The following is a 13,836-nucleotide window of genomic DNA, read 5'->3' as shown; positions in this document are numbered from 1 at the left end:
TCTTTATCCATGTATTGATTAGAAATCTTCAAAGGCTTTTTAGCATTTATCCCCAGAATGTGTCTTATATTTGCCAGTTTTCATATGGAAAGATCATTGCAAATTATTTCAGTTTTTTATTTAAGAGAAACACAGTTCATGGTTTTTTGCCTCTAATGATTATAATGACTTTAGTTTTGAGATAATTAAATTTTTTACATGTGTATTTGCAGCCTTTATGTTTTTTCACTATCATATAGATTTCTATAAATTTTTCTAAAACCACATGTGGAATTTTGGAATCAATGAGTAGTACTGAATCCTCTCATCATTCTCAGTGTGGAATTAAACTTGTATTTGTTTGTGAACTGATGCTACTTGCTCATTTTGACTAAGCCTAGACTTTCCTTGAAATTGATGCCCATAACTGTATAAGCATATAGAGGCACAAGTCTTTAAAAGCCACATCTACTAAATAACCAAAAGGATGATTTATAAGGAGTCCTACTTGGAGAGAATCTCTATTTCCTCAATGGCCTCTCCCTCTGTATTGCAACCCATTTGTGGAAGCTAGAAGTTGGTAAAATCAATACCATGGTGAATGTCAGACACACAAAAGAACAGTTGTTAAGGGGAGGATAGAAGCCACGTTTTTAATTTTGGAGACAGCCAACCTTCCTGCTTGTATGAGTTTAATTTCTTTTCTTTAATGGAGTCCCAACCTCAAACTCTTGGGCTTAAGCGATTCTCTTGCCTTAGCCTCCCATGTAGGAGGCTCATAAAAGAGTTTGAGACTCCATTAAAAAAAAGGAAATTAAACAATTCACTTCTCTCTAGGACTCATTATCCTTATCTGAAAGATGAGGGTCTGGACTGCAGTGTCTCTGAGGCTCTTTGCAAGGCTGACATGTCTAGCTCAGCACATCTTATCATCACTTGTTTCTCCTCCTGTAATCACTGACAGCTTCGATTGCCTGGTTCCTCTAGAAGTGAGATTTGCCAAAATTTGAGGATATGGACATTTTTCTTATGCTAAAGTTCACAGTGATCAGGAGCCCAATTCCAGGGTCCGTTGCCCTCATCTGTCTCCAAACAACTTTTTAAACATGGCTTTACAATAACATGGACTAAGTACTTGTTGTAAATCAGTTTCTTCCCTTCCATATTATGGATAACATCACGGTTCACTATAACAGAAACTTTTAACAGATGGTCATTAGTGATAAAAAGATCATTGCTTTTTTTTTTAATCACAGACTTTTTTTAGTTCAACATTTTTGTGTTAGAGCATAGTTTATGAATAACATTGAAGTGTAAAATTTGCACAAGGAAAGTGGTTTGCTTGCTGTGATTTTCAGAATAAAGAGCTTAAGAGTGATTTCAGCACCTACCAGCACTCAATTTCAAAGTAACCCAAGAACTAATTTATGAACATCTCAGTTTCCTGATAATAAAAATAAATGCACTAGCTACACTTTCTCTATCCATGCTACCATTATTGATGATAGCATCCAGTATTAAAGTGAGGAGTCTTACCTTGAGCTAATAGTAGATCACAGCATCTTGCTTATGAGAAAAATGAGAATGAAAGAAAGCATAAATCCTGGGAAAAAAATCACCTGGTGGAATGATGGTGGAGTTTCAGGTGATTGTTTTTCATGGATTTATGCTTTCTTTCTTTCTGCTCTCCTTACAAATAAGCCCTGCTGAAAGCATGTTTCAGGAGGATGACCTAGTGGCCTAAAAAGTATTATTTTTTATTGGAGATGAGGTGAGAGCTACAGAAAGTATGTCGTTTAAACACACACACCCCAAATTCTATTTTTGGCTTTTCTGCCACTGACTCATAGCATGAACTTGAACCAGTCACTTTTCCACACAAGTGAGTTAGTTTATGGACTAAAGTGAGAAAGTGCTTCAACTTCTCTATTTTGGAGAACTGCTGAGATCGCTTACATAAATATTTTTCTTTGAGCTCCCTAGAAGACAGGAACTTTTAAATATTTAGTATTATTGTTGTATCTTAGGTACATGTAGACAGGAAAATTATGATACGCTCAAAAAGAAATACCTATTTCAGATCGTCTTAGTTCATACTTCGCCTTGGCTTGTAACCATCCCTCAGGCTTTCTTTTCTCCCTTCCCCCAACCCCTTGCAGTTGACTACGGTAGAAATATAAATAAACCTTAGCAACAGAGGGTTTGGAGGTGAGGAAGCTCAGCATGGGTGCAGTCACACTGGCAGATTGCAGGCTATGTATCAAAGTGGGGAATTAAAATAAATACTACATTTTAAATCCCTGATTGAAAAGTGTGAGAAAATGATTCATTTTAAGAATGAGTAATATGATTGAATGTTCTGAATTTAAGTCAGACCTCAATGAATCTCCAGTTTGATCAATTCTGTTTCTTTGGTCTATTCATGGATCCAAAGAACACATGTAGCGAAGCTGTACAAAATACAGTCCTAACTGGGATGTTCATAGTTTCTCTATCTGGAATCTTACAAAATTGACTCACTTGTTTCTTTATAAATTCTTGCCCCTGTACTGTTACTCCAACCCTTTCATGGAACTGTGTTCTGAAATGGTGTTCTGGGAATGCATACAGGGAGGGTTATTTTGGGATTGTGGAATGTCAGGTGCTCTTTTCCAGTTTACTTTCTTATTCATACTTTTCTGTATTTCCAGACTTCTTTTTTTAAAAATGAGCAGCCAAGTTTCCTTTTTTAACAAAACAATAGTTGCAAAAAATGTTGAAGCTCTTAACCACTGATTTCATTCTCCTCTCTGCCATAATCCCTGAGTTTTTCATGGATCTATGCTTTCTTTCTACTTTCCTTACAAATTTAAGACAAGTAGCAAAACAGCAATTGGTTTCCAAATCAGGAAACTGAGTCTGCTATGCAACTGAAGTGTGAAGTTGGTTTTGATTCAGAAAACTCAGGCAGCTTACAAAGAACACAAAGATAATTTTTTTCTGTTTTATCTTAAATGCCTGGAGTAATTGAAGCCAAAGCAGAGTGGGTCTCTTGAGTATGAATTATGCTAATAATGTTCTGCTTCTCGACTTAATGTCAAGATGATTATATTAGTTTTAGTATATCTTGAGTATTCAGGGCATTTTTAGATGCAATGCCGCTCACAACAAGAGACAATAACTTTCCACTCAATGGAATAATAAAATCAATTTCAAACTTTCTCTTTTGTGCATTCATGTGTGGTCTTTTCTGTTTTTGCTTCGATACCGATGCAAAGCAGAACATTCAATCATACGTGGGGCCAGGCTTTCCCCTACAGTCCAACTCTGTTAAGAGGATGCTTCCAGGGGGATCTTCATATGCATCTATTTCTTCTTTCTGCAAATATGTATTAAGTGCCTATTCATTGCATGATTGTCTGTGTTCTAGGCAATGGGATTACAAGAAAGAACCAGATGCATTCCCTGACCTCCCGGTGCTCCTGGAGGGAAAAATGCCTGTACACAAGAAGTGCACTGAAGTGTCAGGGATGCTACATGAGGTCTGGACAGAACATTCCATGGGCACCACTGTGAATGAGTCAATGCCATATGACTATGAAGTGTGGGGAGGAGGATGAGAAAATACTACAAGGGCAGAGAAGAGAAAGGACAAACACAGTGTTAGGGACTTTGGGCCACTGGGAAACAGTCAAGGGAGATTCAGGCTGGTGAAGCAGCAGCATTTGTTGGTGTAAAGCTTCCACACAGGTAAAAGTGGTGTCAAAAAGACAACAACCCCAATGTTGGCTTAGGGGTCAGGTTTAAGGGTATGGGAGTAGGTAGCAGGGTGGGGGAGGTGACATGATGTTGCAGCAAGATGTGCCTTTCATACGTTGGCCACATGGCAGATGTTCTCACAGCACAGCAGGTTGTTTGCCCGAGCCAAGCTGGGGCGGGGGGGGGGCTCTTCAGGTGCAGATTTGCATTGTAGCTGAGTGAGAGCTGCAAAATGTTCTCAGAAATCATGCAGCATGTTTGTTAAGGGTAGAGCCACACTTCAGACATGCTAGGGCATCAGAGTACAGGACTTAGTGTCCTAACACGCAGAAGGGCAAGCACTCTGAAAAGGCACAGTGATGTGACATGCATGGCCCTCCAGTGAGGATTCTGGAGGTAGTTGCAGGTGTCTAGAGGCCAGTGGGGGGACAAGATGATAATTGTGAGAGGCAAAGCTAGAACAGAAAATGGGGGTCAAATTCTAGAAGGTGTGGTATCATTTTGTTTTAATAAGGACACAGAAAATGTCTTGAGATAGATGTGAATCTGGAATTTATTTAATGAACCCCAGGAAGCGAACATACTGATGTGTTTGTTCCAGGTTTCTTCCTGCTAGGAATCAAAGTTGGATCAAAAACCAGGAGGTTTAGGCTCGGCACCCATAGCACAGTGGTTACGATGCCAGCCACATACACCAAGGGTGGTGGGTTCAAACCCAGCCCAGGCCAGCTACACAACAATGACAACTGCAACAAGAACAAGAAGTAGCCGGGTGTTGTGTTGGGCGCCTATAGTCCTAGCTACTTGGGAGGCTGAGGCAAGAGAATCGCTTAAGCCCAAGAGTTTGAGGTTGCTGTGAGCTGTGATGTCACAGCACTCTACTGAGGGCAACAAAGTAAGACTCGGTCTCAAAAAAACAAAAACAAAAACAAACCAGGAGGTTTACCCCTGATGGCTTTGTAGTCATCTGACATTCCTGCCAGTGTGGGGAGAGGCTGCTCAGTACAGCAGGGGTGCCTCACATGGAACCGTGACCTCCGCCTCTTGGATGCCGTGTCCCTCAATTTGTTTCTCTTTCTCATGTATCTCTCTTCATGGCTGAAGCCACCAGCAGCAGCCAAGTCCCTGGTGCTTCCGGAAAATATTCCAAGGCTGCCACCCTTACACTGCTGCAGTGGGTGTTTCTACTATTGATGTCCACCCACTGGGTCTGACGGAGGTGAGGGACCAGCTACTATTACTAATATTTCCTCTTCTCAATGCTTCAGATGTTTTAAGGCATTACAGGCTCTCCTATTTCTCACCATGTCCAAAGGTTTCAACATTACGCTTCTCTGATGCTGGCCTATTGGCACTGGCTAACCCTGTGGACCTCCATCCGATCTTAGGACCAATCACTTTCCAGACAAGTCCTTGAATCTCCTGGTTAGCAGAGTAAGGGTTGCCTTCTAGTCTTAGCCAAATATGCCTGAATTCTTTGAAGGACATAGTTTAGATGCATGCTGGTAACTTTGGAAAAGTTAGGAGGAAAGAAAACAGGTGCAAAAAAAAAAAAAGAAAAGAAAAGAAAAGAAAAGAAATAAACAAGCTGAAATAGGAGGAGAGTATGTAGTATATAGGTGGCTTGTGTGGAGGCAGAGCAAATAGTATGATTTGTAGTATTTTTCTTATCCATATTTTTTTATCTGATCCTCTCATTTATATATTTTTCTACTTTGTATTGACTCTATTTTAGTAAGGCACCTTAGAACTTATTTTGAAACACAGTATCAGGAGTAGATACAGAAGGGAATTTATAGTTGCCATGTTGAGTAGCATTCTGAAGACAGGTCTGGTCAAAGACAAAAGCGAAAGAAATAAAAACTTTTGATAAACGTGGCTATGGCCAGGACTTGAAATAGCAGAAAAAAATAATTTTAAATTAAAATCAACCTCTCAAAGGACAATTCAACCCTGACCTACAATGCTGATGGCAAAGTAGTTTGGCGGATTTTGTGGCAGCAAAACCGAACCAAACCAAATCAAACCAAAACCAGGCAGCGGAAGGCAAGCATGGGGTGCCCAGTTGTTGTTGCTGTCGTAAGGAACAAGACTTGGGCCCTGCAGGGTGAAGGGGAAGATAAATAAATACTCTGGGGACGTGAACCGTGCCCCCGCAGGGCGGCAGCGGAGGGGCGCAAGGCCTCTGGAAAATCCACAGCAATGGATACAGAGGTGTTGAGGGTCCCCCATGGTACTTTCTCTCGCTTTCTTTCCACTGCACTCCAGGATTATCCCTTTTGCTCAGTCACCTCCTCCCTTCCAAGGCTAAACTTGCTGTCCCAGGTCAATTTCTAGCTTTGGCCTCGCTCGCCCGCGTCCCCGAGGGGCGCGCTCTTCGGGCTGCAGGGCTCTCTCGCCCTCTTTTCTAGGCGTCTGCCACTCCTCCCTGTCCTTCCAGGCAGCCCCTCGTTTTCCTCCTCACCAAGCCCAGACCTCTGGACCAGGTCACGGGTGGGGACGACAGGTGGGTTGGCAGGGAGCGCTCGCAGGGCCAGAGTTGCCAGGGTCGGGCCCTACTGGACGGGACGGGGCGGGACCAGGCGCGCCCTGCCGGTCGCCCAATGCGGGGAGAGCGGTGCGGCCCCTCCCGGGCGGCCGGGGGCGGTCCCCGGCCTCCCGCTGGCTGCCGCGGTCCCTGCGCCTGCTACTAGCTCCGCAGAGGCTGGAGCCCGGTGCCGCGGGCTGGAGGCGCCTGAGGATGTGCGGCTGGGGGCTGTTCTTGCTGTGGGGGCTGCTCCCCGGGGCGGCGGCGGAGGGCTCGGGCGGGACCTTCCCGCACCGCACCGTGCTCGACTCGGAGGGCAAGTACTGGCTGGGCTGGGGCCAGCGGGGTAGCCGACTAGCCTTCCGCCTCGAGGTGCGCACCGCCGGCTACGTGGGCTTCGGCTTCTCGCCCACTGGGGCCATGGCCTCAGCCGACATCGTCGTGGGCGGGGTGGCCCACGGGCGGCCCTACCTCCAGGTAAGCGTGTTCCCCCTCAGAGCCCGCCGCGCCGAGCCCAGTCGGGTCCCGACCCCAGGGAGGGCGCAGGTGCGAGGCTTCCCTGTGGCCACCGGCTCGCCCTCTCTGTAGCCCAGCCTGGACACAGTCGCCCCCGGCAGTCCCGCACACTCTCCCAGCTCCTGCACCCCCAGCGCCCAAGGCGCGCTGGTAGCTGCGCTCCCCACCTCCGCGAGGCTCCGGGCTTCGGTCCCGGGAAGCTGAGCACCGGTGAGCCCAGGCAGTGTTCCTTCCCCGAACACCTCCTTGTCCCCAGCGTCCCACTTAGTAGCTCCCCCACCTACACACCTGCCACGCAGTCCCCTTCATCCCTCATGGGAAGGGGGAGGAACTCGGCTTTGGAAACTTAACGGGACAGCTCTCACAGGACTCGGGTGGGGAGTGTGGGGGAGCAGAGCGTTAGCGCTTTGGGGCCTTGCGGCTGAGGGTGGGCATCTCAGAACTCTCCAATCCTGGCTGCTTTGGAGCCCCCAGGCGCAGTGCGGTGTCCGCTATTCTATCCTCCAGACGTATGAAAGGTCCTTGAAAAATCGCTATGAACTTTGCTCTTCGGAGAGCTGTTTAGGAAGCCACATTTAGAACTTCAAAACCTAGTGTCCCCAGGCAAAATCTCCTACTAAGTGGTAAAAAATTTTCACCTACTTTCATAGCTAACTAAGAAAGTTAACTTGACAGCTGCCGATTTGCTCAGAGGGAGCCTCAGTAGCTATGTTGCCTGTGCATGGATATCTTCCTGAATAGGTGGTGGTGGGGGGAGGGGGAGAATTGTGAAATGATCAGAACAACTAGGTGGTTAAGTTTCCTTTGTGACCAAAGTTCCCAATCATGGTGAATACACACTCTTTGTCACTTATCAAAATTCATGCAAAAATACTGCCCTTTGCTAAAAGTCTCTTGTTGTAGGAGAAAACTCCGAGTTCTAATAGCATTGCATTACGCTTTGATAATAATGAAATCAGTGTTCCTGATGAATGTCTAGTGCATTTCTTAGTAATTTTATGCCTCACTTCAGAGTGCGGTTTCCTCCCCGTTATGAGATACCATCAAATTTGAATCCTGATTCTGGCACGGAGCTGTATTAACTCTGCCAGGAGAGAAGTGACAACAGTATAAAGTTCAAAACCACTAATCTATTTTTTGTTCATAAACTAATCATTTCCTCCCTAAATAAGAAACTCTACAAATCAAATAAAGTTTTATGAGGATTGCATTCTGCTGAAGTCACTGCTGTGTAAATTTTCTTCTGCTGAAGCTTCTAAGACATTGAATTTTGTGAAACAATGGTTTGATCTCAAACACAGACCTCACTAGCAGTATGACTTATTCTCCTGTGATATGAAGTGGACAATACTTTATTGAAATACCTCTTTGAGTCCAGGTTTTTCTTTTTTTACTCTTTGTTTAGTGTGGAGAATATAATATGCCCTTTAACTATCCTTGTGTATTCTGTGGGAGGTGGTGTAAGAAATCTTTACTACGGTAATATTATCAAATAAGGCATGCAAATATTACCTCATTATTATTTCCCCTCAAAGAATTATACGTCTAGAATTCGATGCCAAAGGCAAGGCCAAGAGTAGAGTCCTGATTCAACATGCCATAATAGGCCCACTACAAACAGTTTTCACACTGCTAGTGGTTCTTCACAGGATTGTGTAAGATTTAATTAAGTACACTTGGGACCGCTTGATAGATTTGAAACTGAGACTTTTCTCAAAGTAACAAGTGAATACATGATCAGCATGAGATAAATTGGAAATTGATGCTTTCCCAGTATAATTAATGAGCAGGAAACAGGATTTTCCCTTCCATTTTTATTCCTAAGAAAATAGAATTCTTATTCACATATATAAAGGATAGCCATCTTCCTATCTGGTTGACTTCCTGCCTTTCCATTTCCTTAACCAGTGTATTCATTTTTGACATATGAAATACAATTAAACTATGCTAATCAGGTAAGTGGAAAGACAGTTTTCTTACAACTCATTTGAAAGGATGAAAGACACCGAATACTATAAATAGTAAGAAATGTATCCCTTCCAGCTGTATCATCCAGGCTGGGTGATTGTGCTTTCCAGTGTTTGAAATTGAATCTTCTCCCTAGAAACTATTTGAAGTTTTCCTATACTAGTGTGAGAAGGATATCTTCGGCAACCATGCTAAAAAATAAAAATGACCTGTCAATGTAGTGTATGTGATTCTGTCAGTGGACTTTTAATTTTGTGTACTTTTGTTCTCAGTGAGAATAAACTTTACATGAAACAATGGAACAAAAAACATTGGCTCCCGGGGCATCAGTGTATAGGTGGCAGCCACTGATAGTTGGACGACATCAGGCTGATAATAACCTCCACTGATATCCCAGTCACCCCATCCTGCGGCTTTTTTCCATATATTTTATTTCATCCTTTCTATTTAAATTTAAACTTTAGAGTTTTGAAACTTGTTTTTTACTTTTATTTTTTGGATTATCTGAAACTTTTATTCAAAAGGTATTAATTCTTTGATACAAGTAAATTTTAATCAATCAGGTGGAGAATTGTTAGCTAAATAGAGGTCACAAGCATAAATACCAGTAGATGTGAGGAAAGAATGGGTGAGAATGTGCAATATTTTTGCCTTACTGTGCCTGGCTTGTTGCACTTGACATTACCTCCAGTTCCCCCCAGGTTGCTACAAATGACATGATTTCGTTCTTTTTTTTATGGCTGAAATTCCTGTAGGTATGATGAAAGAATGAGTGAGAATGTGCAATATTTGCCTTACTGTGCCTGGCTTGTTGCACTTGACATTACCTCCAAATTCCCCCAGGTTACTGTGAATGACATGATTTCATTCTTTTTTTATGGCTGAATGGTATGCCACTGTTCATCTATACTTCATTTTCTTTATTCATTTCTCTGTTGATGGACACTTTAGGCCAGTGGTTCTCAACCTTCCTAATGCTGCAATGTACTTTCATTGTTAAAGAGGGGTTGCGACCCACAGGTTGAGAACCCCTGCTTTGGGCTGATTCCACATGGTTCCTATTGTGAATAGTGCTGCAATCGTGCAAGCGCAGGTATCCATCCCTTTGATATACTGATTTCCTTTCCCAAGGATAGATACACAGTAACAGAATTGCTAGATCATAGGGTAGTTCTAATTTTAGTTTTTTGAGAACCCTCCACAGTGGCTGTACTAGTTTACTTTCCTACCAACAATGTGTAAGAGTCACCTTTTCTCTGTATCCTCACCAAAATCTATTACTTTTGTCTTTTTAGTAATAACCATTTTGAGTGGGATAATATTTCATTGTGATTTTGATAAGTATTTCTCTGATAATTAGAGATATCGAACATTTTTCATATACTTATTGGCCACTTGTAAGTCTTCTTTTTTTAAATGTTTATTCATGTCCCTTGGCCCAGGTTTTGATGGGATTATTTAGTTTTTCCTGTTGAGTTGTTTGAGTTACTTTTATATTCTAGATATTAGTTCCTTGTCAGATGAAGAGTTTGCAAATATTTCCTTTCGTTTTATAGGTTGTCTTTTCACTCTTGTTGATTGTTTCCTTTGCTGTGCAGAAGCTTTTTAGTTTAATATAGTCTCATTTGTCTACTTTTGTTATTCTTGACTGTGCTTTTGAGGTCTTAGCCATAAAATCGTTGCCTAGATCAATGTCCTAAAATGTATGCCCTATGTTTTCTTTTAGTAGTTTTATAGTTTCAAGTCTTATGTTTAAGTCTTTAATCCATTTTTAAATTAATTTTTGTATGTGGTGAGAAATAAGGGTCCAGTTTCATTCTTCTGCATGTGGTTATCCAATTTTCCTAGCACCGTTTATTGAAGAGGATGGCCTTTCCTCAGTGTATGTTCTTTGGCCCTTTGTCAGAAATCAATTGACTGTAAATATATAGATTTATTTCTGGATTCTGGATTCTGTTCCCATGGTCTCTGTGTCTGTTTTTGTACCAGTACCAGGTTACTATAGCTTCGTAATATACAATTTGAAGTCAGATAGTGTGATACCACCCACTTTATTATTTTTGCTCACAATTGCTGTTCTTCTTTTTGTTACATGCTACCTTTTGACTTTTCCCCTAATTATGTTAAAGATAACATTGGCATTTTGATAGCGATTGCACTGAATTTGTAGGTTGCCTTCGACCATATGGTCATTTTAATATTAAGTTTTTAGATCTATGAGCATGTACATTTATTTCTGTTTGTTTGTGTTATTTTTAAATTTCTTTCATCAGTATTTTGTAGTTTCCTTGTACATATCTTTTATTTCCTTAGTTAAATTTATTCTGAGGGTTTTTTTTTTTGGTAGCTATTGCAAATGGGATTGCCTTTTGGATTTCTTTCTCAGCTAGTTCATTATTGGTATATAGAAATAATACTGATTTTTTTGTTGTTGATTTTATGTCCTCAACTTTTCTGAATTCATTTACCAGATTTAAGAGGTTTTTGGTGGCGTCTTCAGGTTTTTCTAGATATAAGATCATATCATCAGCAAAGAGGAACAATTTGACTTCTTCTCCCATTTGGATTCCTTTTATTTCTTTCTTTTCCCTAATTGCTCTGGCTAGGACTTCCATTGGGATGGGGAATAGGAGAGGTGACAGTGGGACTCCTTGTTTTCTTCCAATTCTCAGAGGAAAGGATTTCAGTTTTTCCTCACTCATGATGATGTTATATGTGGCCCTTATTATAGGTTCATCACTTGTTCACCTTTTGGCTAAGATCAAGTGTATGATGTTGTGGTTCTTTCTATACCTAGTTTGTTGAGAGTTTTTATCATGAAGGAAAGTTGAATTTTATCAAATACTTTTTCTGAATCTATTGAGATGATCATGTGGTTTTTGCTCTTCATTCTGTTTATGTGATATATCATGTTTAATCTTGATTTGTATATGTTGAACCATCCTTGTATCCCTGGGATAAATTCTCTTTGCTCATGTAGTAGTATTTTTTTGATATGCTGTTGATTTGATATGCTAGTATCTTATTGAGAATTTTTGTGTCATGTTCACCAGGGATATTGGCCTGCAGTTCTCTTTTTTGTTGTAACCTTATCTGGTTTTGGTATCAGAGTAATGCTGACTTCATAAAAGAAATTGGGGGAATTCCCTTCTTTTCAATTTTTTGGAATGGTTTGAGGAGAGAATTGGTATTATTTCTTCTTTGGAAGTTTGGTAGAATTTGATAGTGCAGCCACCTGATCCTGGACTTTTCTTTTTTGGGAGAAATTTTATTACTTATTTCATCTCTTTGCTAATTATTGATCTGTTTGGGTTTTCTATTTCTTCCTGATTCAATCTTGATAGGTTGTATTTGTCCAGGAATTTATCCATTTCCTCTAAGTTTTCAAGTATATTTGCATGGACTTGCTCATAATAGTGGTATCAGTTGTAATGTCTCCTTTTAAAGTTTACTCTGTTTATATTCAATATTATTATTAATATGTGTGGGCTTATTTCTGTCATTTTGTTAATTTATTTATTAGTTGTTTTCTTTATTCTTTGTTCTTTTCTTTCTCTTTTATTGTTTATCATTATAGTTCAGGGGTTTTCTGTAGTTGTAATGTTTACATATTTACTCTACCAGTGGTTTTAAAAATTTGTATGTTTTCATGATAGTATATAACATTCTTTTGCTTTGGGGTATGGATCTCTTTAAGCATTTCTTGTGGAGCTGGTGTAGTGATGAATTCCCTCAGCTTTTCCTTCTCTGGGAAATAATGTGTTTCTCCTTCATTTATGAAGGATAACTTTCCTCAGTATAATATCTTTGGCTGACAGTTTTTTTCTCCCCAGTCCTTTTTTTTTTCCTTTTCTTTTTAAATTTCAGGATATTGCAGGGGTACACAAGTTTTAGTTATATGGTTGGCTTTGTATAGATTGAGTCAAAGTTATAAGGTTGCCCTTTACCTAGATAATGTGCAATGTGCCTGTTAGGTGTGAATTTACCCATTCCCCATCCCCCCATCTGCTACATTTTCATTGAGTTTTACCCCAAATGTGCACATAAATGTTGATCGATTAGGCCAATTTAGTACTGAGTGCATTTGGCATTTGTTTTTCCATTTTTTTTTTCTTCTTTTTTTTTTTTTTTTTTTTTATTGAATGGTAACTGTGTACATTGATGCACTTTGCGGGTACAGTGTGGTGTTTTCATACACAATCCAAGACACTTCCATCAAACTGGTTAACATAGCCTTCATGTAACTTTCTTAGTTATTATGTCAAAACATTCATATTATACTCATAGAAAGATTCACTTGTACCCTTACAAGATGAACCACAGAAGTGAACCCTCGAATCCCTCTCCCTCCCGCCTCCCCCCCTCCCTCCCTGTTTTTCCATTTTTATGGAATCACTTAGAAGAATGATCTCGAGTTCTGTCTGGGTTGTTACAGAGATACTAGATCACCTTTTTTGTGTGGCTGAGTAGTACCCCATGATATATGTATACCACATTTTTATTAATCTGTTTATGTGTTGGTGGGCATTTGAGTTGTTTCTTCATCTTTGCAATTGTGAATTGTGCTGCTATAAACATTTCCGTGTGTGTGTGTGTGTGTGTGTGTGTGTGTCTTTTTGATTAAATGACTTTTTTTCCTTTGGATACCTAGTAGTAGGATTGCTGGATCAAATGTTAGGTCTACTGCGTTCAGTACTTTGAATAGGTCATTCTGTTCTTTCTTGTCTTGGAAGGTGTCTGCTGAGAAATCCACTGTTAGTCTGATGAATTTGTTTATAAGTGACTAGATGCTTTTCTCTTGCTGTTATTAGAATTCTCCCTTTGTCTTTTACTTTTGATAATTGGGCTACAATATGTTATGGAGACCTTTTTAAGATTAGGTCTTAGACGTAAGATTATGTCTAATAAGGAAACTGAGCATCCTGTATCTGGGCATCTAAGTCTCTTGCCTGACTTGGGAAGTTTTCATGTATTATTTTGTTAAACAGATTTTGTAATCCTGTTGTTTTTCTCTTTTTCTTCTGGCACAGTGAAAATTAGACAATTAGGTCACTTATTGGTATGTGTCACATAGGTTCTGTTCATTATTTTATCTTTATCTTTGTCTT

General features: G+C 40.6%; 1 protein-coding gene across 1 annotated transcript in view; it reads left to right on the top strand.

Annotated features, from left to right (window-relative positions):
• The first annotated feature begins 6,356 nt into the window (after positions 1–6,356).
• MOXD1 (monooxygenase DBH like 1) overlaps positions 6,357–13,836 on the top strand; it is a 97,945-nt gene continuing 90,465 nt past the window's right edge. The window contains exon 1 of the mRNA XM_003781857.3: positions 6,357–6,721. Coding sequence (XP_003781905.1) covers positions 6,458–6,721 — 264 coding nt within the window. The 5' untranslated portion in view covers positions 6,357–6,457. The remainder of the gene's footprint in view (positions 6,722–13,836) is intronic.

This window comes from Otolemur garnettii, unplaced genomic scaffold (genome assembly GCF_000181295.1).
Source record: "Otolemur garnettii isolate 467f Iridium unplaced genomic scaffold, OtoGar3 scaffold00002, whole genome shotgun sequence".
NCBI lineage: Eukaryota > Metazoa > Chordata > Mammalia > Primates > Galagidae > Otolemur > Otolemur garnettii.
The sequence above is the reverse complement of the archived record's forward strand: the minus strand, read 5'-3'. Positions and strand labels throughout refer to the sequence as shown.